This window comes from Aplysia californica, unplaced genomic scaffold, assembly GCF_000002075.1.
Source record: "Aplysia californica isolate F4 #8 unplaced genomic scaffold, AplCal3.0 scaffold00192, whole genome shotgun sequence".
NCBI classification, from domain to species: Eukaryota; Metazoa; Mollusca; class Gastropoda; order Aplysiida; family Aplysiidae; genus Aplysia; species Aplysia californica.
In genome coordinates this window covers 285,851-312,948 of record NW_004797462.1, presented here as the reverse complement: position 1 = coordinate 312,948, position 27,098 = coordinate 285,851, and the positions used below count along the sequence as shown (strand labels likewise).

Genomic DNA, 27,098 nt, shown 5'->3' with positions numbered 1-27,098 from the left:
TTATTATCGTAAGTGCAAATCAGGGTTTTCTTGTTATATGAAGAAATTATTAACCCCCAGCAAAACAAAATCAGTTCATTTCTAAGGCAGAACAGGAGGTCAGTTAAAAGGTGTTTTACGTCCTTGACTAGATCTATACGATTTTAGATAATTCAGGAGGTGGCCTTCGACTTAACCCTTCATGGCTAGCGTATCAGGCCGAGAAGGATGCAATGTTCTAGCATCAAGGTCGACATATCTGATAAAAATCATCCCCACTCAGGAATCGAACTCGGGTCTTCTGTGTGTGATGGCGAAGGGCAGAGCCCCTATTACCACCGACGCCTGTGAAAGCTCGAATGAGAGAAGAAGAATACAAAGACGACAAACCAAAATGAATATATTAATATCATCACAAGTCAGTGTGCATCTCCGCCAAGATGGTCCTGTGTGCTGTTCTTCCATTTTCTTACCCCCATCTGCAAGTGGAATGTGGGTAGTTGAAAGACGTGCTGGCAAGTGTGTTTCGTTTTGTTTCAGTAAAGAGAAACACATACTTATTTATTGACATATATATTGTTATTTCGAGTACGGAAAAGGTAAGAAAGACAGACAGAAATAACAAAAGGAAAGAAAAGAAGGAGCTCCTTTCACTGGCGCCCTCAAACCTCCCACATCAATGGTATGTCCTACTTCTTTTTTTTCTCCCTCTGTAGGATGTATGTGCGTTATTCCTATCCAGCACTAAATGACTGTCATCGTGTCAATGTTACTGTGACTGGAACTCAAATCCATGCTGTAGGTACTGGGGAAGGCTGGAGGTCTAGAACGGAGGACAGAAGACAGGGGATGAGCGACCGTATTTTAATAACAGAAGAAAAAAATCCGCCCGTGGAACAGCGACTGCGCAGTGTGAACATCTTTTTGATAGTATGACGACAAAGTGGCTTCACACATGTAAGCAAAGCAATCCAATTAGTTCACAAAGCGACGTCTTTTTAAGTCTCTACAATGGTATTGATCTTAGTATCGATAGGCCTACTAATTTTTTTCTGATGCATTTTTGCATTCTCTTTGTTATCCTGCCCACTAAAAAATTTTGCTGGTCCCTGCTCGACTGTTGAGGTCTTGTGTAAACGTTCCACCAAATTGGGAGTTTCTTCTAACCCTCCTCGGCTGCCTGTGTCGGCTGTCTGTGGATGATTGCCCTGTCTCCAATCCTGATTGTCCAGTTTTGGGCTACCAGAATTCAGCCATACTATACCATCGCATCGAACTTCCCAGGGATTGTTCTTGTGTTCATTATAAATTTATTGATATACTTTACTCGACTGGTGGCACACCTAATCCTTCTCCACCCCCCACCCCCCCCTACTCACATCCTCTACCCCTTCCCCGCAATAAATACACATCCAGCCCCTCCCCGTTCAATGACTTTTGACAAATCAGCTGTGAAAATGTGATTAAAAAAAAAAAGTGGTTAGTCAATCAACTTGTAGCCTATACATATCGTAACCCCCTTAGCTATTTCATTCTGAAGCTTTTATCATTTCAGTAGATCTGTGCCCTCATATTTTGAAAGACTTCTATTGTCATTTACTCAATAGAGGTATAAAATCGTCTTGTGCTTCTCAAAAGGCAAAACGAACAACAACAATTAATACAACAACTAATAAAATAATTTAAAACAAACAAAACGAATCGTTTGTCATGGGGAATAACAGCTAACAATATAATTCCGTTTATTTTCATTGTTAAGTCCCTCTAGTACTAGTAAGGGGTTTCGTTCCCGCTCATGTCCCCTTCCCCCGCTATAAACATTGAGGTCAAATGTTGACCCAAATGAGGTCACGGAGAATCTCGCAGTCTCGTGAGAGCCAGCAGAGACGTTAGCCCGATGACGTCAAGGGATTTTCCCGACGAAATCATCGATGAGTCATCGAAAAGAAATGAAGTTAGGCGTCCTAACGCTCTTCGAGATGGCCTAAGAGTGTTTTCATCTGAACGTCGAGATACTGCCCCTAGACGCTGGCCCGAGAACGAGTCGGTTTATGGGCAGAATCTTGCCCAGCAAGCCTCCAGAAAGCTGGCAAATTTCAGCCTAAACTCCAAGATGGCGGCCTCGAGCCGGGACCAAGGTAGCGGTGGGTTCACACAGGATCTCCGTTGTAATTTTCCCTGTTGTCGACTTGTTGTTGATGAGTCATTAACTGTAAAGATGTTGCAAGGATATATTGCCATCCATAGTATCATTCCATTTTTCTCTCTCTTGTGTCGGTCATCCTTTTCTTGTGATCACATTCGGAGACTCGTCGCGGCTCGGCTCGGTACTCAAACAAAACAATCCAACACTTGAATTACACACTTGCAAGTTTTTCTCGTCACTTTCCCGATCAGTGCCTTTTGTTTTTAAAGGTGATAGTCTTATACTACTTATAGGTATCAAAACAAATCAAAGATTTTGCTTCTGTCAGCAAAATTTATGTCTAGTTTATGATTCAGTACTCTCAATTCTGCCATTCAATTTCAAATGTTCTGTTGTGAAATCAATTGCATGGACTCTGCTGGAAGATGATTTACACACACAAGAATCTTGAGTCTGAAAATGAAGGTGAAGGACCGACCAAAACAATGCCAAATCCTTCAAAGTTTCTCTTCAAATCTTCTCAGTGAAGATCAGGGCTTTTAAAACGTTTCTCCTGTGAGAGATCAAGATTAGATCTAAAATATGACTACCAAAAGCGGCTTTTATAATCATCAATGACAAATGTAGGGCAAGTTTTTCTTCAATGCCTGTAGACACTGGAATTTGAATGAAATAGAGTTATATCTAGATCTAGATCTAGAACCATAATGACTGTATGATGTATGACTTAACACTTGCACCTTCCTTCCAGTGTTGTGAATGAAAGCCTTTTTACTTTGCTGTGTCAAACGATGCGGTCATTAATAAATATTTTTAATAAAATGGATTCGAGTCACACACTTACTTTCTGTATAAACTTGGGATTTAATCAAAAACTATCAGGACACTTTTGTTCAAGTTTGTCATCTGACATATTCTTGGGCACGGCAAGCTTCCTTTTGGATCTAGAATCTCTATATGTTGTTTAGGTTGTTAACATGTTCTTTGATTCCATTCTATGATGAGACAATTTAGCAAGTCAGCGAAATATCATACTAAAGTTATGAGATCAAGATCTCTAGATTTTCAAAAAGTTAAGCTCAGAGTTAGTTCAGTAAGAGACGCACCTCCCCTGACGGTGGCTACTGTGGTATGTGCCTGTGTTTGTGTCGCTGGGGGGGTGTACAGATTAGTCAAGGTGCTTACCCTACATTCACTGGACCAGAGCTAAGCTTTAACTTCCTGTCATGCCACCTCTAGGCTAGGCAGTTACTAAAATAAGCCATTTGGTCACACTTGGGTCCTGAAAGTCAGGATAAGTTCAGGGGGAATTCCCTGTTTCTAGAAGACATCTGTCATGTAATTGGTTTAAATTTGACCCTATGACCCCCTTGAAGCATTCCACAGGTGTTGGTTCTTCAGAGGAAGTGTGTAAAATTTTGTGTGGTGTTTAACTTGTTGTACAGTATTGCCTATTTCTTTTTTATGGCCTAGACATTTTTCTGTTCTCTACTAGATCTAGTACATTTTGAAGTCTGAACTGATTTTCAGAAGGCTTTCAGGTTAGACTTTAGAGAATAATGGGAAAAGCAATCAGAATTTAAATTTAAGAAAGTAGAGTGTACGCTGTGGTTAAGTTGTAGATCATTTCCTAGCACACGGATTCCCATTATAATGGCTTGGATGCGAGAGAAGAAAAACAAGTTGCCAGGTGCGTGTTTTAACTTTTATAAGTTGTGTGGATGGAGGTTAAACCTTGTTCTCATGAGTGGGCCAACAAAATATTTAGCCCTTTTATTTCAGGTGGTGTTTTGTTTTCTGTTGTTGGGATTTTTGTTAGGCCGGCTCTATTTCTCGGGGCGTTCGGGAAAATAAACTTGAACTATTTCTCTGAACGGTTTCCGTTCTTGAGATTTGTTGATTATTTGCGAATGGAGAGAGAGAGAGAGAGAGTGTGAACGGTGTGAGGGGGGGGGGGGGGGGGGGGCGTGGAGAGAATTTTTTTTGGGTTTACATGAAGGATTTACTTTTGCTTTTGGGGTGACTAAATGCAAAATAGGTTGTGCCAAAGTGGAGCAGTCTTATTTTCTTGCAGTAACCTTTTGAAGGCATTTTCAAATGAGTCTGGAAACGTTGCCCCTACCACAATTGAAGTATCTGAATATTCAGACATAAAAAAATCTCTAGCTCTAGAAATTGAATTTGATGCAAAAAAAATGCTTCTTCCCAGTCCTTGCATAATGGCAGAATGAAAGAGGTGACACCTAAATCTCGGAAATAACCAAAAAATCTAGAGAATGGAAACCGTTCGGAGAAATAGTTCTAAGTCAAGGTTATAAATTTTCCCGAGCATTCGGATATATATAGTGACTTCGTGTTTTTTTTTTTCTGATGGGTATAGTTCTGTTTCAGTTAAGTTTGAAAAGTCTTCTAGTACTGGATTACTGTACCGCAACAAAGGAATTTAATTTTTATGGAAATGGGTGTTGCTAAACTGCTGTACTTGACATACATTTCTGATGTCGAAAAAATGCTTTGCATTTTCAGGATTATAATGTTGAGAAGTCAGTGTTAAATTGATTCAATTCTCAACTCACCTTTGGTTTGATAAAAAAATGTGTCTTATGCTATTTGAAAGGAAATTTGTGCTTTGCTTTAAATTTAAAGCTCAGAAATGTTTTGATGCCTGAATAGTGGTGAAACCCATAGCCTACATGGTGCTATAAGAATAAAATGTTATTTCTTGTTTTATTTTTCTTTAATTTTTCCAAGCTGCTGGTTCAGATTCAGAATGTTCTCTAATTTGTTCCTCATTCATTGGTTTTTTTTAAAGGATTGAGGTTGTATTGAAACAGTGTCTTAGAACTGCTATGATGATTTTTCGCTGTTGACGTTTTAGAAAAATTCTAACCATGTTGTTTAACTTCTCACTTTGTCAGCTGATTGATGGTAGTTATGTGTCTTTTTTTTTGTCATGTAGATGGTGCCACAGGTGATGTAAGTCTCACTTCTTTGCTGTCCTTTTAAAATTATTTTGCTTTTTACAGTACAGGAGAAGGATATTTGGTGTTTATTGGGCTACGGTTAGGCCCTTTACATGGCACATATAGAGCTTTTATGATTTTGATTTTTTGTATCAGAGAAATAGTTTTATCGACTCTGCCTGTCGTTCTGAATGCATGTGTCGTGTCTCACATGATCTCTATAATAGGCTTGGTGGCCCTGACAAGCATGATCAGAGAAGCTTGTCTGCTAAATGATACCAATAGGGGTGAAAAACATTAAATTTAAATTCTTTGACTGGGGAATAAGCATCGTTTTGTGAAGTCAATGAAAGTTGTTTCTCTTGAACAAACAAATGAACAATCTTGTTGATTTCTTGAACACTGCATATCCACAGCTGAGATTCGCCAGAGCCTCAGGCTGGACTTTGGAGGAGATAGTGACAACAACACAGTGGCTAGTGTTCCTACCGTCCCCATCCCTGCCCCACCACCGCCTGTCAATACCATCAACACCACCACTTCTATGAGACAACCATCACCATCTGGCTCATCCTCCATCGTGGCAGGTCTTGGCCACACCACACAGATGTGAGTGTTTTATTCTCATTCATTACATTCCAAGAATAAGGAAGCAAAGTATCTTTCCCTTCGTGGTCATAAAATTGATAAGATTAGGTTTTGGCTGCTCCCCCCCCCTCCGGAAAAATTCAAAATTAATACCAAACTGAAAATGCTTACTAATGTTTCCACACGACACGCTCATATATGACTTTATGTAGTTGCAAGCGCCATAAAACACTTACCAAAAACAGAAGTATCATGCCCACAGAGGTATGATACTAGTCTTATTTTATATATATATATATGTCACGACGTGGTGGAATCGGGCGCTCGTCAATTTTTGGTCATGTGGAATTATTGGTATCGTCTAAAGCTTTATTCGTTTCCCATACTTTCAATAAAAGCAATAGGCCTACCCATTTATCTAAATATAGAAGCTGAGATATTTTTGATTGAAGGAGAGGAAGTCGCCTGGTTTCAGTGTTAAAAGTTAGCGAAAAGTGGCCACCAAAGTTCGGTAACTTCAATAGCTTGAGAGTCCTTGGAAACTGAAAATTTACATATTTTGTGCCTTTAATCAGCGTTTTTCAGACAAATTAGCACAACAATGTGCTTTATATAATATGGACATAAAGACGTAGAGCCAAAAAACTGAAATTCAATAAAAATTGCCAAACTGGCTGAAAAATGCCTGTTTCTTTGATTTCATTATTTTGACAAGCGCCTGATTTCACCACGTTGCTTCACATATAATCATTTCCAAGCAATAGTGTGCTACAGGGGCCTGCAGGTCTACAGTCGGTTGAGAGATGCTTTGTGAAAATTCTTTGTTAAATGCATGTTTTTTTTTCTCTTTTTCTCTTGAAAAATCTTACATTTTTTATTTGTATATTGGCAACATTATCTTTAGGCCTTTGCTGCTTCAAAGATGAGTTGACTAGTTAGATTTTTGTGTCATCCTAAAGTTTCACTTTCTATGCTGGTGGGACTTTTTTCTTTTTTACCTTTGTGTGAAATGGAAACTCGTCTTTAACTTTCACAAATACTTAGTTGCAATACTGTTTTACTCTCTTGAGCATAGTGTTCTAAATATTGTAAAAAGTTGCAACAATTTAGATTAAAGGCAATTCAGCAGTTGCTCATTCTCGAAAAATCTGATTTTCAAAAATTTTCTTGACTTCTCTTCTCAGTGAGAGGCTACGATCCAGAGGCATAGAAAGATCAACTGGCAAGCTACAGATTTCACCTGAAGTGGTAAGAGTCTTCACTGATATCAGGGATGCCACTTCTCTGCTTTTTTCCGGTATTTCCAGTATTTTGATCCTGATCCGCTATTCCATTATTGAGATCGAGATAGAATCTATAGTTGGAAAGAAAAAAACAACCCCACACACACACATAACAAATTGCGCCAAATGTTCAAACAACGGAAAAACGAAGACTCTATATTCACCCATTGCCTATGTTTGTTTGTCATCTCTCTCTATATACACCCTTTGAGTTACCCCCCGGGGAAGTGCCATTTACTGAAATGTCTTTAGGTCATTCCAAAAGGGGGGACATATCTCGTTCAAGCATAGTAGAATTGTAAATGGGCTGACTCATGTCATGCTCATAACTGTGCCTGATCTACTACAGGGAACTGCTGCTTTTTTTCCCTGATCCTTACTATTGTCATTTTCCTCTACTTCTTTAGTATGTTTGTCACTCCCTTGTTACCTGCTATTTTGGGGTGCCTTGATAGTCGAAGCAGACCTTGTGCTGTTGAAGCTAGAGAGGTGAACAAAGTCTGATTCCCTGTAAAGACTTCTCTGTTGACACCCTCCCCTTAGCGCTCATATGACCGTATGCAGTTGCGACCGCCGTAAAACCCTGTACTATAATTTTTTTTTTAAAAACCTTTGCGTTTCAAATTGATATTCATATGTTAGCAAGACCGTGGCGCATTGAGTTTCAGCTGTGTTAAAAAAAGTTGAGTGGCATCCCAGTGATATCTGTAAGTTTGATATGAGTTTCTTAGTCAGATGTATGATTCATCCCTGTGTTCATGAAGTATTTTGTGGGTGACCAGAACTAGAGGGGACCCTTGCAAAACCGACAAGAACATTTAGGCTGTGCAAGATCAAACTTTGGTGAAGGAGCAAAAGAGAAGTTTAAAAAAAAAGTTTGTTGACTTGTTTTAAATTTAGATGTGGCTAGCACATCAGATTATTTTTTGTGTGTTTACTTTCAGAAGAGTGAGTTACTTTTCTATAGTCTTCTTTGTGCTTGGCATTGCCTTTATACTGAGGGGCATAGACCTGAGAATGATTACTTATAGTGGGGGGGGGGGGGATGCTGTAAATCATTCTGTGTACCAACAACCATTGATGTAAAAGCATCACTTCCTGTGTTGCCAGTTGTAACAAACTAAACTTCCTCAATGTCAGAGTATGTTTTCATCTAGGCCAAAAACTTTATGGATTTTATAATGTAGTTGAGTGTACTAAAATTGATTAATAGCAAAACAAAAACTTGTACCATTTTTGCTCCTCAACTGATTTGACTTACTTTGAAGGTTTTCTTCAAAGTACTAGAATGTGGTTTTTAGTCTTGCTTTTGGTTTGGAATTTCAAAAATAGAACATTTTGTCTGTAAGTGGTGTATCTTTTTTGTGTTCTGGGTCTGATATTATTTATGCTCTCTTGTTTCAGACCTTTGAATTTACATCGGATGACTTAAAAGACTTGGGCGAAATGGGCAGAGGAAATTATGGCTTTGTCAACAAAATGATACACGAGAAAAGTGACACAATCATGGCTGTAAAGGTAAGATCGCTTGTATGAAGTGTCACTCTTTGAAGATTAGTGTGGGTTTTTAAGTATGGCAAATTATATTAATTTTATTTGTCTCAAAGAAATAATAAGACATAAATCATATGCATTTGTGTTCAAGTTGTTCTCAGCACTGGAGATGGGGGAAACAAGTAATACTCAGAGAGCAGCTGAATATCCGTTGTTGCTTTGTATAGAGGGGGGCTTAATGTGATTCTCTGAATTCATTCATTTACCTGAGGTTCCATGAGTCTTCCTAACTCACAGCCTTCAAGTGTCCTTTTGTGACTGGTCTTTTTTGTTTGTTTGTAATATGGCTCAGAATCTTTGTTGTTATCAGTCATCTGTTTTGCAGCTACTGAGCTTTTGCCTTTTCTACTTGGTACCTTGAAATAGAATGTATGCGTATATATATTATTTATACATATTTGCTTCTGTGTTATTCCACATTTCTGTTGTGTCCTTTTTAAATGAGGAGCAATGGGAAAGTAAGTCGTACGTGTTTCCAATCCATTAATGGATCCTTTTCCTCACAGCGCATCAGATCCACTGTGGAAGAGCGGGATCAGAAACAGTTGCTGATGGACCTTGATGTCGTCATGAGGAGCAATGATTGTCCTTACATTGTACAATTCTTTGGGGCCCTTTTCAAAGAGGTATGTGGGAGTTTCACTTTATTTAATTTTTGAAAATGTTCAGTGACTTTTAAGTAACTGTTTAGTTTTGCATTTTTACTTGCCATTATATTTTTTTTATATCAAAGTTTGAAATGCTAAGGTTTGTTGATACCCTAAGTGTGTGTCAGTGACATTTTGGCCATGTTGCAACTCTGAAAGTCCCTGTTTTCTGGATGTTAACTTTCATTAACATAAAGAAGGTGGAGGTGAGTGCTCATATTTACTGGTCTAGTAACATTTTCTCCATTTTGTTTTTGTATACTTTTTCTAGAAAGACTTCTTTTTTTAATGTTACAGACCTGCCAAGTACTCTAATTAATATGGAGCTCACCTATATTTTTTCCCCTCGAAGGACCCTAACCAGATTTGTGTAAAATATTTTTTTTTCTCCTTGAATTCTGTTTTCATCAAGTGGTATGCAACTTAAATGCCTTTTAGTTTTCACATTTTTATTTGCATGTATTTGCAGCACACATTAATTTTACCACCATAATTTTGTAACATAGTTCTGGTCACTCTAATTCCCCCCCCCCCCAAACTCCTAATTTTTAGGGATGATTTAAAGGGAGACTCCTTTATCTAGAGACGGAGTGGTTGGTAGGTCTGAATATAAGCTTAGCATTGAAATGTGTAACATGGTTTTACGAAGAATTGTTCTCAATAAGTTTTCTTTTTTCTTCTATACAGGGTGATTGCTGGATATGTATGGAGCTCATGGATATTTCATTAGACAAGTTTTACAAATTTGTTTACACAGAGCAGCATGCTTTCATTCCAGAAGAAATTATTGGGAAAATCACGGTTGCGGTATGTATCCTGTCTCCCAAATTATTGTATTTAGACTTTTGCTGTCTCTTCTTAGACCCAGAAGTGACTTCCAAGTTGATAGCAAATGTAATTAAATATCAGTTTTTTAATTCCTGAAAATAAAAAGTGGCATAAAATCAATTGGGTACACTCGGTAAGATATAATTTTTCCTTTGTTGATTCAAGAGAGTGGGATGCTTAGGTTGATTTAGGTAGAATACTGTATTTTGAACAAGCCTTTGTACTTAACGAAGCTTTTATCATTAGATTGAGAATGTATGATTTTATCTCCTTAATTAAACTGATCAGTTTCTATTTGTTGAACTGCTCTTTTCATTTTCATTGCAACGGGTTGTAATTGCAGAGGTGTATTCTAATGATATTTTTCATTTTCTTTTCAGACTGTAAAAGCTTTAAATTATTTGAAGGAAAAATTGAAAATCATTCATAGAGGTAAGTTTAAGTTAGCAATTAGTTTAGTCTTGTTTGACTTTATTGTTATGTATTTGGCAGATTTCACGGTACGGGTGTGAGAGACACCAGTGGTTTATTTTTTTAAATAAGTTTCTCCTGTTGGACTGTTTGGTGTTCAATTTGTGTTGTTTTGTTTGTTTCTGAGCCCAATAAGCTAGAGAATAAAAACAAGTGTTGACTTTGTTTATTTTGTTTTATTTTTTTGCGTCACTGTGTCATGGACTTAAGGATTTAGACTTACGGCGTTTCCCGATGTTCGCAAAGCTGACAATTTTCTTTTTAAATGGCATATTATGCTAGATTTTCTCAAAAATAGGCTATAACAAGCAGGAAATATGTTTTTCTAATGTGATAAGGAAAAAATAAGAAATCTAGCTTCAGTTTTAAATGGGAATGGACAGCGAAATGGTGGTCCAAAATCGTGTATATCCGACTTTTTGACTGGACATGAAGTGCCAAATTTACTTCCAAAAGCGAAGTGAATGTAAGTTTTTATGCTCAGACTACGAGATACTCATTTCAACGTCGGTTTTGGACATAATTTTCGAAAATTGAAGAAATTTTAAGTAGATTTAAGAGTAGTTCTGATGCACCCCTCCCTGTGTGTCTTCCACATCTTATAGTCGAACTCAGCATTTCTCAGAGATTTTCTGAAAATCCATAGGACTTTCCACGAAGCTAAGGCTAAAAACTACTTAAGTCTGGCCCCATTCTTTCATTCTTTAGGGTCCTTTTCGATGAGGTGGAGGTTTTGTGGTGTTTTCCTTGTTTTTCTATTATAAGTCTCCTACATCCGAAGCACACCGTCGGAATCCATGACAAATCCAACCCAGATACAGACGTTTATTTGTCATTTCTGTTATAATGTTAATATTGATTGAAAGACTGCAACACAACATGTAACACGTGTAGGAAGTTAACAAATAGGACAAAAATAGCACATTCTTTTGTGATCGCCTTGTTTGATGCCGATGAATACTTTGAGTGGTCCAGATTGGTGGCGATGATGATTTCGTTGTCTTATAGGTTGTTCCGACGTAGGGAGACATTTTTTCAACTGAATTCTTCTTTTTTTCTTTTTCTGTTATTTCCTTTGTCTGTTGTTTATTATTAGTTTTAGTGGGTGGTTGGCGGGTACTCTGGTGTGGTGTTCTCCTTCTTTCCTATCGAACAACTATCGTCTTTATTTCTCCTCCTTTTTTGTGTTTGTTACTCTCTTGTAATACATCTGATCTTGGGCTCTTCTATGACCTTATTGTATTGTAAGTGCCGTAAAACTCTTACTAAAACAAACATTTTTAGTTTTAATATTTTCATTTATTTTGTAATGTAATGATTTTTGTGGTCAATGAATTCGATAAAATGGATTATTAAACCAAATTTGGTGATATTTATGGATTGTGTTGTCTGGCACCAAGGCAAGGCTACATTTCTTAAAGTAACTTTTTTCTCGAGCCTTTGCTGTCTCTCTAACTAACATTTTTAAATTCATCTTTAAAAGACCTTTCCAATGATGTAAAATACATAACCCTTTGAAAAAGTTCAAAATTCTGAAAAAAAGGGGGAAACCTGTTGGTCCTCACCATGAAATCCGTCATTTGATACACCAAGGGTGATACATTGCTAGGTTTCTGATTGTTTTTGGATTTGCAAGTGCATTCTCTTTACGTGAATCATGTGTATTTAGTTGATGTGACTTAATACATACTGATGGTCTTTCAGTTTTCAGAAATTACTGTGTGCTCTTTTATCCAACAATCATTTCTATGTCAGTCCCTCACTAATGTCCTTAAAAGGAATTTTGTCTTGCTAAAGGTTTGTGGTGGCACTGGAGTTGTCTGCTCATTCTGTTTCTTTTTCAATACTACTATGTCATAGTATGATGCAACATGTTATTGTGCCAACTTACCGTAATGTAAAACCCAGCTGAACTGCCTTGGCTTCTTAATGTTCATAATTTGAACTTTGAACTTTTTAACAAGTGTTCCTTCTACTCTTTCACAGATGTGAAGCCGTCCAATATTCTTCTAGACAGAAAGGGCAACATCAAATTATGTGATTTTGGTATCAGTGGCCATCTTGTGGATTCTATTGCAAAGAGTCGAGATGCTGGCTGTAGACCGTACATGGCTGTGAGTTTTTAGAGGCTTTCCTGGTTGTATTTGCCCCTGTTGATATTTGTGTTTAAGATGTCACCTGTTTTGTCTGTCATCTTACATAAATGTTATTACATGCTAAATAGTTTTGAGCTGAATATATTTTTCTTGTACCATTAGGTACTAATGCGAAGGCCAATTTTTACTTGTAAGGGAGTTTTCAGCCCAACGAAAGATTTCAAAATTTCATATTTCTTATTGTATTCTTTAAATGTTCTTTTGTGGGGATAAAATATCAACCTGTCTCTTTCGGACTGGTTCTATTGTTTAAAAGTCTTGTCAAAGTTGGATAGCTGCCCTGAAAAGTAAAATCTTATTATCTGAGTATAGGTTGTGTTTTGGGTTTCTACTTCATATGAATATTTCAACAACTGTTCCTTTGTTCCCCTCCCATTAATTCAAACTTCTCATTCTAATACTGTGCGTTGTTCTACTTACAGCTACTGGAAATGATCATGTCAGACATGTTTTGAGTTGCAATAGTAGTTATACATGTACCATGATATTTTTGTCCTTGTCTTTTCAATATTTGCTGAGCGTTTTGCTTTGTCCTTTCAGCCTGAAAGAATAGACCCAAAAGCTTCCAGTCGAGGTTATGATGTGAGGTCTGATGTATGGAGTCTAGGAATAACTCTGGTAAGGAAGACTCTCAAATGCCCCGTCATTTTGCAAGTTACATCATTTTGCTTGAGAATTAGTTCGGCCTGATGAAGCATTTTTGCCCATGGCTCTCTGTTGGAGATTTCACAATGCTACGGCTGTCTTTTCAAGTTAATGAACATTAATAAGTCGTATTGAGTTATGTGTAATGTGTTTGTCCTTCATACTGCAATGTATATAAGTCTGGCTCTTGAGTTTGCTTGTACGTACAGTAATAGTACATGTAATTCCATATTTCATGCCTTGCTCGGACCACAAATGTATGGAGGTTGGGGTTTTTTTGGTACTCTAGTTTTTTCAAAGCATTCTTTTGCCCCGTGAATTTTGAAATACCTGCTTTAATATGTGATGTAAGTCAGCATTATTTTACTGATTTCTTCCAGATGGAAGTTACTACTGGCAAATTTCCATATCCCAAATGGTCAAGTGTGTTTGACCAGCTGCAGCAAGTTGTACAGGGTTCTGCCCCAAGACTTCCAAGTGATGGCATGTTTTCTCAAGAATGTGTACTTTTTATCAACACCTGGTAAGTGAGTCTGTACTGTTTGTGCTCTGCTTTTTTTCCAATTTAAAAAATCGGTATTGATTTTGTCCAAGTCAGCTGTGGGCATCTCAAGTAGGCTTTAGGAAGTTAAGTGCACAAAAATAAAGGGGGGGGGGGGGCTGCACCCCCCCAAAGTCCTGATTCGGCTCAAAATTATGGAATTTGACTTGTAGGCATTTTTAGCTTCCTCAGTCTTTCCTACAACTGTTTCATCACATAAGAACCCCCAAAAACCTCATTTCTTCCCATACTGGACATGTTTGTCACCCCCATTTCCTCATAAAGTCAATATTTTATCTTTCTTTATCTGCCGTTTTCTCAAAACGAGACTTTTCTCTATACTTTATTTAATAATTCCACCATTTTTCTTCCAATCTTCATGAAATTTTCACTGAATGAAGAGATCTAATTCTAAAAATTTGTCTCTTGAATATTTTTGATATGTGGAATAGCTTTTTGTTGGTGGTGTCTTGAGTGTACTTGAATACTACCTCAGGAAAAAATTAATAAAAAATGTTCTAATTCGTTTAGGAAAAAAAAAGACAAAATTTTTAGGTCTAATGTTTGTTAACACGCATGCAAAAAAACAATCAATTTCCATGAGCAATAAGTGCGGTATTCACTATGTAAGACAAATCAATAAAATCCAATATGGCCGCCCTATCCATGGAAATAAAACTTTTTTCTCAAATTTGATTGTGCTTTTTAAGACTCCTTTCTATGCATTAATAAGTGAGATAGCCTTCAGGTGTAGCTCCCCCCTAAGATTTTAGTGGGCTTTTGTGGGAATCACAGGAGAAATCACTTCTGTGATCGCTATTGAGTTTGCAGGTAAGGGAATAAATATGAAAGTACTGACATTCTTTATGGTCCACTTCTTTCTCTCTTGAGGTTGTTGGCCAAAGACTGAAATTTTTTCCCCATGTTGTTGGTAGTGAAGGGCTCACGGGCTTGAGCCCCCCCACCCCACCCCCGGATTCTTTCCCAAAGTAAATAAAAGTTTCTTAAATAACAAAATGAGCAGTTGACATCTTTATAATTGCACGCAATGAATACAGAGTAATCAACTTGGCGGTTTGCTCATTTCTCCAATCACTGATGCCACCGCTTACAACAATAGTAACCTAACAGCCAATCAAATGTCTTTAGGGCTCAGCAAAATGAGCCTGTTCCCACAGCCCTTCCTTAAATTCTTCTTGTAAAAAGTTAGAGTGGGTGGTTGGCGGGTGCTCTGGTGTGGTTTGCTTCTTCTTTCCTATCAAACATCTATCGTCATTATCTCCCCTCCTTCTTTTTTGTGTTTGTTACTCTCTTGTAACACCTCTAATCTTCGGCATTTATATGACCTTATTGTGTTGCAAGTGCCGTAAAACTCTTACTAAAAAAAAAGAGAAAAAAAAGTTAAAAGATTTTTAAAAAGAACTCTGTACTGAGGGCTCATGCTCTCCTAGCCCTGACAATGGGGTGGGAAGTTTACGACACACTTTCCCCCAGTGACACAGTTACCGATGCGCTCACTGGACCTTTGTTAAGGCTTTCTACTTTCCTCGACAACACATCTAATCCAACTCATAGACGGAATATGTTTGAAGTGCTGTGTGTGCATGTTTGTGATTGTACCGCTGAGATTTAACAGTTGTAAATGGTGTCGAACCACCTATAAGGCCTCTTATTCGTTAGATGAAAATTAAATGAGGAAATTTGAAGGTGAGACGGCTTCCTTCATCTCCACCATTCGGAAGAATTTAACATAGAACAAAGAAATGGAAGACAAAAGTGACTCTTCTCATTTGAATGGTTCTCAAAATGCCAACGCTCACATGGGTGTAGAAAAATCATCACTGTTTAGTTCTTATTGCTTGCTATATGGTGGTAAAAAGGTGGAAGCAACCTAAGACCCGTCCAAATTTTTGTCCTCCGACCACCACTGGTAGCAGCTTCATTTTTTATTTTAAAATTTTTTTTACGTGTGAAAGGATTTGAGATAATCTAATAATATGGCCAAAGTACAGACAATTATGGGGTAGAGCTGGTGACATCAGTGCACTATCTTAATCCGTTATCTCTGAGGGTACTTTTTTGGTACAAAATCTAAAAATGGCATATATGTCACTAAATTGACTCCCGGTAAAAGAGACCTGTTTTCAGCAATTGCTGAAAAGTATTTTGACGTCTAAGTCTAAGTCTTCGTAAAGGAATGTGCCGGAGCTGCTGCCAGCTCATCAGCACAGCGGTTCCGACTGGGAGGCGCTGGAAGCGGCTTGCCGGAGATAAAGAGTTAAGAAAATTGGGATTGCTGTCTTCAGTTTTTATCAGTTTATTTTCTCTATTCCACATCCTCTCTTTAAGGCTTCCTAAGTATGTCATTTAGCTGTCTCGTTCTCTTTGGCATTGGTATTTCATTTGACTTTGTTGTCATTTTCTGCATTTCTTTATTGTCTTATGGACTTTATTTTATTCATTGAAATCTTGTTCCTTTTTTGCAGCTTAACAAAGGAAGACAAACAACGACCAAAGTACAATAGATTGTTGGTAAGTTTTGTACATTTTGTATCCCGGTATTGAAAATCGATTTCTGCTAAAGTTATCCTTTCATATTCAATTTCATAAGTACTCAGAAATGTCACTTTTCCGGAAAATCCGGTATTTAATAAACTGCCGGCAAAATTCCGGCACCTGAGTTGAGGTCGTGCCTGAAGAGAGCCGAGTTCATGCCGGAAATCGAAATCGGGAAAATTATTGGGTTTTTTGCTGGACTCAAAAAGTGCAAAGCAGTGACGAAAACGTTGCCGGAAGTCTCCCGGCAAAGAGAGTTTTAATAGCAAAGCCTTTAGCCTAGACCAAGTATGCATGCATCAATACCGGAAAGGCAAGGTACTCTTTTCAAAACAAAGTTGGCGAAGGAAGTTTCATTTTCAACATGGAAATCTTTCTTTCTCTTCGTTTTGATTGTCGAAGCAAAATGTGCTGGAAGACTACTTTTTGTCTTCTCTGTGTTGTTACAGTTTTCACACATCGTTTAGTGGGTGGTTAGTGGGTGCTCTGGTGTCACGTGGTTTGCTTCTTCTTTCCTATCAACTATCTATGGTCCTTATTTCCCCTTCTTCTTTTATATGTTTGTTACTCTCTGGTAACACCTCTAAACTTCTGGCGCTCACATGACCTAATGCAGTTGCGAGCGCCGTAAAACCCTCTACTAAAACTAAAAACACATCGATCGTTTTTTCTCCCGATGGGGCATATTATTTGCGACTATTCTTCGTACTAGACTTAGATCTAGGTCTAGATGAAGTAGTTTGTGCAGCAAGTGACTTTTGAGATGGAGTAGAAGTTTGTGGATCGAAATGGATGTCAGAATGTGACCGAGATCAACGAAAATGTGAAAAACAAATTCAGCTGGTCGTGGTTGGAGGAAAAAGTGGTCAATGGCGATTTTCTGTCAGATTATGGTCACAAGTTGAAAGAAGCTGGTGCTGCTTGGTGAACATCTTGCAACTTTAAAATCGTGTATGGAAGTAGTGGAAAGAAGGCTCTTCTCATTCAATCCAGGAATTTATGTCACGTGAAAGCCAGGAGGACTTTGAAAGGCTCTTGTTTCCTTTGCTTGTACCTGTAGATACATGTAATTGTCAGGCTTTTTGTAACTTTTCTCTCTAAATCACTGTCTACCGCCCTGCCGCAAAAAATTCAGGCATTTTAATCAAACTCTAGTGACATCTCTGAGTACTGTACTTTAAAAAATCAGTGTAAGCATCAGTACAAATTTCAGTAGTAATTTTAAATGGTATGGGATTGCGTAATGATTTAATTAAAATAACAGGTCGATTTGGCTTTCCCTGCTCGTCAGTAGAGTACATCTGTGTCCATCTGCTTTCTTTTGACAAGCAGCTGAATATGGTTTTGTGACTGATTAATTACAAATATTTTATGCCGTCCAGTGCAAAGTTCAGATCATATATGAGGTGGTGTCATTTGACCCTTCTTTAGCCAGTTAGGTCTGTCCTTGGTTGTATGGGATGTGTTGTAGCACAAAGACGGAGATTCTCAATATAATATTTTGGCCATGTGGAAATCAAACATGCCTCTTTTACATGGTCAGCAAAGAGAAAAGGCCATGCTGTGCAGGTGCTTACATGGTTTTGTTTGGCAGTAATGTGGAGAGGAATCTTTTTGAAAAAAGAAAAATAAATAGCATTCTTACTTCTACATGAGTGTGGAAATTTGCTTTAAAATGTTGTGTCTGATTGTAATTTTGCAGGAGACACGTAGTTACTTAAGGAATACATTAATGTTTATTATTCTGCTTTGAGTAGGAAGTCAAATTGAAAAGGACTGATGTGGTTTCTTTTGTATTTTTTAGCTAAAAAAAACACCTGCACCTTGCGGATGGTTTGCTCCTTCTCTCCAAACATCCATCGTCCTTGTATATTTCTCTCCCCCCCCCCCCCCCCCCCCTCAAAGAAAAAAGTAACCTTGAACCTTACTTGTAACGTTTTCGTTTACAGTTCACTCTTTTTTTAAAGTACTTAACTGTGTGTGTCCTTTGCTAAGAGGATATGTGCAAAAGTCAGGGATAAGCTCCCCGAAGATTTTTTCCCCCAGAAATTCTATTTTTAGCAAATGTAAGATAAAAAATTGTGGGGTCGGGGAAATATTTGTCTAAACAGACAAGAACTGTTGAAGTTATGTTTGTTTGTTTTATGCATTCCCAGGAAGATCCCTTCATCAAGAGACATGAGGAGATGGGGGTGGACGTGGCTTCCTACGTGTGCTCAGTCTTAGACCAAATGTCCTCTTCGAGTCTCTTGTCCTGTGAGCAGCCGTTGTCTTAACAGTGAATGGGATGCCTATTAAGTTATACATAGTTCTCCATTGTTGAATTACACAACACATACCTGGGCCTGTGTGGCAGATTATGAAGCACGTCGAAGCAACGATCATGTAATGATGGGAATGGTGACGACTACTGAGTGAGCTGATGGCTTCTTTCACTTTTGTTTTATTTCTGTCATTGCGATAATTTTTTTTAACAAATCTATTCTGTACACCAAGGTGACTTTACCTTTCCTGAGAGTAGGTCAGCTAGAATTCAACATATTTTTGGAATGCCATGTATTTGCAAATTTTCAAAATTCCAATAATCGCTCAGACTTTCAGTACAATATTCCAGTTTTTACTGTAAGTGGTGTCAACATTGCTTTCTTTGTTCAGTCCAGTAAATTATGGAAATTTTGAAAGACATGTAGCACTGTTATGTTGTCCTTAATTTAATTTTCTTTTTTTGGAAAAAAAAAAGGGATGATGAGTATTGTGTGTTGTCCCTTCTCTTAGTTGCTGTTTTAGTAGGAAATGATGTTGTGGGGACTCTTACTTTGTTGTAGCTTCAAGGCAGACTTGGTGCTCTTTGATTGGTTGTTTCATTGTTTCCTCTAACTTCTTACTTCTAAGAGAAAATCTCAAGAGTTTTCAAATGGGAAACTTAAGAAACTGGATTCAAGTGTGGCCTGGCTGATGATTTCAACTGCGTTGAAAGGATTCATGAAGAGAAGAAATAAGCGAAAAGATTTAATTCTTATCCTCAAGATGGCCTAAGCAAGGATTTGAAAAATAGGGGAGAGAGTTTGAGATAAATTCCATGAAGTGTTTATAACTCAATTTCAGTTATGGGTTGGATTTGTTGGAATGGAGGTTCTGTATCAGTTGGTGTTCATGTTAAGTAAGAGGAGAGGATTGTAGATTTTATTTGTGTTTACTGAGATTTCACACAAATGGCCAGAGAAAAATGTTGGTTGTGATTTTCCTTTGTGAGTTGGGCTGGAGGGAGGTGAAGAACAGGTTTTGGCTGGAGGATACGAGATCTTATGTCATAATCACTCTAGATTGTTTACTTCATTGGTTAAGCAGCTTCTTTCCAACTGTTCATGCCATTGTCTTATGCGTAGAGTCAGTATCTACTGTCACTTCCTTCTTATGTTTGTTGGAGATTGTGATGCGTGCTTGGCGGAGATAGAGAGGGAGAGATTTGTGTGGGTGATGACGCATCAGAGACAATTGAAAAAGACTAATGTATGCACATAAATGTTTTGTAATGGTTTTATGTAATTATTCACCCATTGGTTATAAGCAATATTTGCATTGTATGTATGCATGCTATGTAGACTGAAGGGTTCATGTGTATCGTCTGAAAAGTTGTCTATGCCTGGTTGAGACTCATGCTTACAGTTTTATTGTCATCCGTTCAACAAAAAATGGACTTGTCAGAGATGTGATGACAGACACGGACTGGTGAAGTCATTTTTACTGACTGTTTTTATTGTTGTTGAAAGTATTATGATTGAATGGTTTACATGCTGTCCCAAACCAGGCCTTAAGCGAATGCCCTTATGTGTTTGAATGAAAGTTAGATTGTATACTGTTATTCTACATAATGAGATATATATATATGAATGCCAATGCTCATCGTTTGGTCTCAACCGTAACCCCCTGCCCCTCTGGGGTTGGGTTTGTTGTTTTTTTGTTTGTTTTTTTTTTTCTTTTTTTTTTTTTTTTTTTTTTTTTGATTAATCATTCCATAATATAACTACATCAACTGAAAGGGTCTTTTTTCCACTTGTAGTACTGTATAAGTGAATGTAGTTTTCAAAGTAAAACAGCATGATATGAAAAGTATATTTGAGTAGGCAAAGTTTGAACTCATTCTAGCCACACAAGATTGTTATTTCCATGAGAAAGCATTTTAAACAATGGCAGCTCAAACTGTTTCATTCATCATGGCGATGAGTAGACCACTGATTGAAGTGAGAGGGAAAAAGATCTTTTTTTTTTCCGGAAATTAAGCTATGCTACTGAGAATGTCTGACCAGCTTTGTGAAAAAGGAAAAGAAAGTCAAACGATTTTTTATCTTGTCTATTTTTGAATTTCTGTTTAGAAAAAAATAACACACGGTTGAAGTAGCTGGAGTTTTTACGCTTCAATGTACTTGTAAAGCATTGCATAGCTTATCACTGTCAAGACTTTTCCAGTTGCTTGTGTAACTTTGTATGTTTGCCCTGATTTCTGGGCAGAATTGTCCATTTAGCGCTGTCTGTAACGATAAGTTATTTTTAAATAAGAATTTGTTCTCTGGAATGTATTTCAAAGTTAATGTAGGCTGCCAGACATTTAATCGCACAAAGCTGGTTGCGGGGTCGTAAGAGAAGACGATATTTGGCCTGTGCTAAGAGAACACAGAGAGTACCTGGGGCATTTTGTTCAATTGTCATATTTTTTACACTTGATGTATCAAAAAGAGATGTATAAGAATAACTGGTGGTTATAGTTTTTATTCCAGTGCACAATATTAGTAACAGTTGATTACAAAAAATCCAGATCAGTTTTGTGAAGTGAACAATATTATATATAACAATGTAGTTAAATTTTGATTTTTTTGTGTTCTTAATTTTGTACTAATGTGATTACTAGTAGAAGATGTAAACAGGAACTCAGTACAGGTATAAATCAATTTATGTACAAAGGAAACCGTGTCTCTTAAGAGTAATTTATGCACTAATCATTTATTTTTGTAATCTTAACAGATGTGAGGTGTATGTGTCCTTTTGTTTTGTTGTCAATCATATTTGCCATAAATCAAATGCAATGTTTTATTCCTACATTTTTACGCAGTTAACGATGCACCTTTTGCTGCACCCTGAAGTAATGGAAATTTTGAATAGGATTCCTTTTTGTGAGAGAAAATATTTCAATGTTTCTTCTTTAATTAGTTTTTTTCTTGCGACTTTCTTATAAACAACCCAAAGGAATATACATTACAAATGGATGGATGGATGGCTGGAGGTTTGTGGGTTGTTGTTTTTTTTTGTCTCGCCTCTGAAATAATACCTCTCTGCTCACTGTCATTCCTCGCTTCTTTTTTTTTTTTGACAGGACGTATATGTGTCTAGTAGGATGCATAACTTCAACGGACTTGAACAAATGATGTTTTCTTTAGCTTGAAAAAGCTTTCGCCATTCTTTGATATGGAGGCCAGCACATGTTCATCTCCTTAATCATCAATGTGGCAGTGGAAGAAAGGGGAAGCTTTCTGTATAATGGGATGGTTCCCAAACTATGTTTTTGTGTGTCCTTCATTACGGTTTTATATATATAAGTATAAGCCTTGGTAAGTATCTCCCACTTTCATGTTAACTGATAGCATTTAAGTACATATTGTCTGTCAGACTCAAAGCTCGGTCTGTCTACATTTTTAGACATTATGTGTATGGGGGAAGTGCCAGCCTTTAAGATGACAATATTGTGTATCAAGTAGGGCTCTGCACTTTCAGTCGAAAACAAAAATAAACAAAAAAAATAATGTTTCCCAATGCTCATGAATAAACATGCACAGAAGGGAAACAAATGTATTCATGATGTTCCCAACATATCTTTTGTTTTGGGGATTTTACTTTTAGATGCAGTCTTTCATCAAGATTGCAAATTGCTCTCAGCAGTGACGCCAGTATGAAGGGGGTATGTGTATTTCTGTGTGTGTGAGTGACTGTGTGTGAGGGATTGTGTGTGTGATACCAGTGTCCTGACAGATGGCAGGTGCTGTTGAGAAATCTGCTGTGAATAGAATGTTGGAAAATACATGTAATTGAAGAAATGAACACCCCATCCTTTGAGTTTTCGTTTTTATTTTTCATCACATTAACTGTACAGTGTAGATCAATACATGCTTTACACTAAGTATGTCCTTTAAAAATGGACACCATTGCTAACTTTGCAGAAAGAATTCTTTGCTGTCAATATCACCATAAGGTTCTATCTTTCTAAGTTTACACAAAAGAATTCCTAGTCTGCAAAATTGCAGGGAAATATTAATTATATAGCTTTCAAAATTGTAAGAGTTTTTGTCATGCAAAATTTATGCAAAGCATATTTTTGCATACAAAATTAAGATTTGCTTAAGACACAAGCTTAATTCATAAAGACACATTTTAATGAAGCAAATTATGAGGTGGACATGATCCTTTTCTCTTCAGTATGTACATGTCATTTTGTTTTATAGTAGGCTTACAGGCTACTTGTCTTTGTTTATATAGCAGTACACATCTTGTACTGGACTGAATCTATTGGAGAGTGTCTCTTTCTCTCTATCTCTTTCTCTCTATCTCTGTCTCTCTCTCTCTCTCTCTCTCTCTCTCTCTCTCTCTCTCTCTCTCTCTCTCTCTCTCTCTCTTTCTTTCTTTCTCTCTTTCACCCTCTCTCCATCTCTATTTGTCTCTCTCTCTATCCATGTCTACCTATCTCTGGCCGTGTCTACCTGTCTCTCTCGCACTCTTTCTCTCTCTCACATGCGCTCTCTCTCTCTCTCTCTCTCTCCCTCTCTCCATGTCTATCTCAACTATCTGTCTCTCTCACACTGTTTCTCTCACATGCTCTCTCTCTCTCCTCACCCCCCCTCTCTCTCTCTTTCTCTCTCTCTCTCTCTCTCTCTCTCTCTCTCTCTCTCTCTCTCTCTCTCTCTCTCTCTGTGTCTCCAAAACCTGGAGATAAGTCCTTCGATATCTTCTGTGAGGAGTTGACCTCTGTTTAAAACTTTGGAGTCCTCAAGTCGTCGGGCCTGACGACTACCCTGAGATGAAAAGTGAAACAGGCCATTCATTATTTGTGTGCACGTACATTGCACTAAGACTTGTTTTCGATCAATTTGATGGTTAAACGACACGCTTGGTAATACTTATTTTGTATATCAATCTCCGATATGACAAAACGAAGTTGGAGGTGGAGGAGAACCATGAAAACTCTACCAAAAGTCCAAAAAATGCTAGGAAGTGTCATTTGTGGTTTGAAGTAGAGTCCTTGTCCCCCCCCCCCCCCCGGCGGTCTTCCATTATTTAAAGGCGTTATTGTTATAAATAAGAAGCTTGTTGTAAATACTAACAGAACCTGCAACAGAATGGCTGCAAGGTAGCATAAATTCTTGCCTCGGATCTGACTTTTCGTAGTTTGCAAAGTTCTATAGCTGACATTTTTGGCTGTTTTGAGCTACTAAGACCATGAGGTTAGAAACCAAATGATCTATCTGCTCGATCAAAATCGTAAGATTATTCGGAGATGTTATCAAGATATTTTTAAAAAAGTGCATTAAAATGTTGACATGTTGTGAAACAATTTTTGTTACAACAAATTTCTCAAAACAAGATACTGATCAGATTCAGATAGAACTTTTGTGATTCTAGGGTAGCGATTTTCAAAAAGGCCACAACCTTTTCCGAATCAGGTAATTGAAGTGACATGGTGTTTAAGTCTATGACCCTGAATATTCGCACACCTGGCCTTAACGTTACAGGTTACGCAAGAAACCATGATAAAGACCATAGTTCACCATCTTGACCTGTACACTCAATAGATCCCTTTGGATCTTTGCTGGGGCGATGGAACTTTAGAACCTCAGCTGTTTTAAACTGTATAGAGAACCTTAGCAGACTATGTGAGTGGGGGGACAACCTATATTAATTTAAAGATTTTTTATTTTTTTTGCTTTACGTTTCCAGCAACTAGATTAAGATCTAATAGCGGAAAGTCGCTGAATTAATGAAATATTTGAAATACGAAAAGTTCAAGACTTGCCGCGTTGGGGTTTGAACTGGCGCCACAAGTGCCACCGCCCATCACACTACCGAGACACAAGAGTGTATAGACATGTATACTAACCTGAAGAAGAGGGTTGCGAGCAGTGTTCCGCTGATAGGCCCCACCCAGTACACGTAGTGGTTGTCCCACACCTCGGAGCCCATGTTGTAGAATGAAGCGATCACCGCTGGGCCAAAGCTCCGGGCCGGGTTTAAGGATGGGCCGGAGACGTGGGATCTGGAGAAGTAATGTACATTAAAGACTAAAGGTGCTTTTAAACATAAAATAAAACAAAACAAAAGCAAACAAAAAAATACCCCCAACCAAACAAAACAAAAACAACCCCCCCCCCCCCCCCCCCGAAAAAAAGAGGAAAGACCCCAATGACACGACAATGTATAATTTAGACCAAACTATGTTGGAAGAGAACCATGAAAAAAAAATCTATCAACAATCCAAATGTGAGAAAGTGCCGTTGGAGATTTGAAAAGAAACCATCGTCATCGTAGTTCAGTATGGCACGAAGAAAGTCTAACTTAGTAACAGTGCTCCCCCATTTGTCTGACAATCCAAACACAAAATTAGTATTGATGTAATAAACACGAAGCTTGTTCATTGTAAAGTCTAATGGGGCCGGAGAATGATTATAAGGTGACATGAATATGAATGCTTGCCTCGGATTTAACATTTGCAGAAAGATCAAAGCATTTTCTGAATCAGGATCAGGAAACTGAAGTTACTGTTGTGTATGGCCCTGTACATCTGCGCGCCAGTAGCCTTAACTTAATGTTAAGTCAAGTGTTCGCAAAAAAAAAGCACAACAAATGTCATATTGTATCTTCTTGACCTGCTCTGCCATTGTGCCTTGAACTTAAATCCATGTTCAGTGTTTCTGTAACATACTGTAACATAGAAGCGGCAACTTGTTCTTGTGTATTAAGAAGTTGTGGCACTTTTTAAAAAACGCGTAAGAGGGGGAGCACAAAATCGAAAACCAAGATTTCATTGCGAGGTTATCATTCCCTCTGTGGCGACTGGAAAGCGACTGCGGTGAATTTCGACTCTAGAACTGACTCCATAACTCAAGGATAGGTCTACAAAACCCAAGAAACCCAAAGATCTCGGGAGGTGGCTGTACCACCATAAAATACGGGTCTGAGTACAAGAACTGACACATTTCCGCGACAATATACCCAGCAATGATTTATTAAAAGGACAGACATTAGCCCGACAGTGTTGAAGTAAGTCAGCTTGACCCCGTTTGAATTAAATTATGATTACTAACAAGTCATATGATAACCTGACACCAGTCATTGTTCTACTGTTCTGTGTGAATAGTATGAGAATGCACAGTATTGAGTAGGTCTCTGTTTAATCATCGCCATGTGTTAGTAAGCCTATGAGCAAGAAAAGAGGGTAATAGGTACTTTGTTGCAATGTCAATGTTAGGAATGATAGTTATGCCAAAGATGACACTATTTATTGTAAACACGGGAATTTTTGTAGACTGCAAGCAACGGAAAACATATTAAGGAGTAAGAAATCGAAAATGGGTTATCCCCCCCTCTCTCTCTCTCTCTCTCTCTCTCTCTCTCTCTCTCTCGGCGGTCTTCCATTATTTAAAGGCGTTATTGTAATAAATACGAAGCTTGTTGTAAATACTAACAGAACCTGCAACAGAATGGCTGCAAGGTAGCATAAATTCTTGCCTCGGATCTGACTTTTCGTAGTTTGCAAAGTTCTATAGCTGACATTTTTGGCTGTTTTGAGCTACTAAGACCATGAGGTTAGAAACCAAATGATCTATCTGCTCGATCAAAATCGTAAGATTATTCGGAGATGTTATCAAGATATTTTTTAAAAAGTGCATTAAAATGTTGACATGTTGTGAAACAATTTTTGTTACAACAAATTTCTCAAAACAAGATACTGATCAGATTCAGATAGAACTTTTGTGATTCTAGGGTAGCGATTTTCAAAAAGGCCACAACCTTTTCCGAATCAGGTAATTGAAGTGACATGGTGTTTAAGTCTATGACCCTGAATATTCGCACACCTGGCCTTAACGTTACAGGTTACGCAAGAAACCATGATAAAGACCTTAGTTCACCATCTTGACCTGTACACTCAATAGATCCCTTTGGATCTTTGCTGGGGCGATGGAACTTTAGAACCTCAGCTGTTTTAAACTGTATAGAGAACCTTAGCAGACTATGTGAGTGGGGGGACAACCTATATTAATTTAAAGATTTATTATTTTTTTTGCTTTACGTTTCCAGCAACTAGATTAAGATCTAATAGCGGAAAGTCGCTGAATTAATGAAATATTTGAAATACGAAAAGTTCAAGACTTGCCGCGTTGGGGTTTGAACTGGCGCCACAAGTGCCACCGCCCATCACACTACCGAGACACAAGAGTGTATAGACATGTATACTAACCTGAAGAAGAGGGTTGCGAGCAGTGTTCCGCTGATAGGCCCCACCCAGTACACGTAGTGGTTGTCCCACACCTCGGAGCCCATGTTGTAGAATGAAGCGATCACCGCTGGGCCAAAGCTCCGGGCCGGGTTTAAGGATGGGCCGGAGACGTGGGATCTGGAGAAGTAATGTACATTAAAGACTAAAGGTGCTTTTAAACATAAAATAAAACAAAACAAAAGCAAACAAAAAAATACCCCCAAC

General features: G+C 37.9%; 2 protein-coding genes across 4 annotated transcripts in view; one reads left to right on the top strand and one right to left on the bottom strand.

Annotated features, from left to right (window-relative positions):
• The first annotated feature begins 1,833 nt into the window (after positions 1–1,833).
• Positions 1,834–22,454, top strand: LOC101845548 (dual specificity mitogen-activated protein kinase kinase 4). 3 transcript variants are annotated; one of them, XM_005098720.3, is made up of 12 exons: positions 1,834–2,117; positions 5,505–5,697; positions 6,861–6,924; positions 8,364–8,477; positions 9,020–9,139; positions 9,848–9,967; positions 10,369–10,420; positions 12,446–12,573; positions 13,156–13,233; positions 13,641–13,783; positions 16,288–16,333; positions 18,514–22,454. In XM_005098720.3, the coding sequence occupies exons 1-12, from the start codon at positions 1,877–1,879 to the stop codon at positions 18,631–18,633; spliced, it is 1,419 nt and encodes a 472-aa protein (XP_005098777.1). In that variant the 5' UTR covers positions 1,834–1,876; the 3' UTR covers positions 18,634–22,454. The 3 variants fall into 3 exon arrangements, with proteins under 3 accessions (XP_005098777.1, XP_005098776.1, XP_005098779.1); XM_005098719.3 differs by having other exon boundaries at positions 1,835–2,123; XM_005098722.3 differs by lacking the exon at positions 1,834–2,117 and adding an exon at positions 2,814–3,815.
• A 4,107-nt stretch (positions 22,455–26,561) lies between these two features.
• Positions 26,562–27,098, bottom strand: part of LOC101853788 (aquaporin) — a 6,775-nt gene continuing 6,238 nt past the window's right edge. The window contains exon 4 of the mRNA XM_013082749.2: positions 26,562–27,011. Coding sequence (XP_012938203.1) covers positions 26,813–27,011 — 199 coding nt within the window. The 3' untranslated portion in view covers positions 26,562–26,812. The remainder of the gene's footprint in view (positions 27,012–27,098) is intronic.

Coding starts and splice junctions, on each gene's coding strand:
- LOC101845548 (XM_005098719.3), top strand. CDS start 1,877: ATGACGTCAAGGGATTTTCCCGACGAAATCATCGATGAGTCATCGAAA. Junction 9,140..9,847: donor TTGGGGCCCTTTTCAAAGAG/GTATGTGGGAGT, acceptor TCTTCTATACAG/GGTGATTGCTGGATATGTAT. Junction 12,574..13,155: donor GCTGTAGACCGTACATGGCT/GTGAGTTTTTAG, acceptor TTGTCCTTTCAG/CCTGAAAGAATAGACCCAAA.